The 298-nt window shown below is 65.8% G+C and overlaps 1 protein-coding gene across 1 annotated transcript in view; it reads left to right on the forward strand.

The window, feature by feature from the left end:
* The window catches only part of LOC104164626 (phospholipid-transporting ATPase ID-like), a gene marked incomplete at both ends in the record, with an annotated part of 2,065 nt that overhangs the window by 943 nt on the left and 824 nt on the right, over positions 1-298 (forward strand). Inside the window, one exon of the mRNA XM_009704009.1 lies at positions 84-211. Within this exon, the coding sequence (XP_009702311.1) occupies positions 84-211 (128 nt within the window). The remainder of the gene's footprint in view (positions 1-83; positions 212-298) is intronic.

Consider the following 298-nt stretch of genomic DNA (forward strand, 5'->3'; position numbering starts at 1 on the left):
CTGTGGGCACAGGGGACGTGGGGGCCAACTGGGGCACGGGGCGGGCAGGTCTCACATCCCCCTGAGCGCTCTGTTCCACACAGACTGTCTATGACCAGTACTTCATCACGCTGTACAACATCGTCTACACGTCGCGGCCTGTGCTCGCCATGGGCGTCTTCGACCAGGTACGGCAGCGGGGCAGTGCAAGGGGCTCCCTGGGTGTGCAAGGAGCTGGCCCGGCTCCTCTGTGTGGCCCTCGCTATGGGAGGAAGGGCTGCCCGGGTGTCCGGGGTTGGGCTGTCCTTGTCCCTCTGCA

Source organism: Cariama cristata, unplaced genomic scaffold (assembly GCF_000690535.1).
Source record: "Cariama cristata isolate BGI_N322 unplaced genomic scaffold, ASM69053v1 scaffold21827, whole genome shotgun sequence".
Lineage (NCBI taxonomy): Eukaryota > Metazoa > Chordata > Aves > Cariamiformes > Cariamidae > Cariama > Cariama cristata.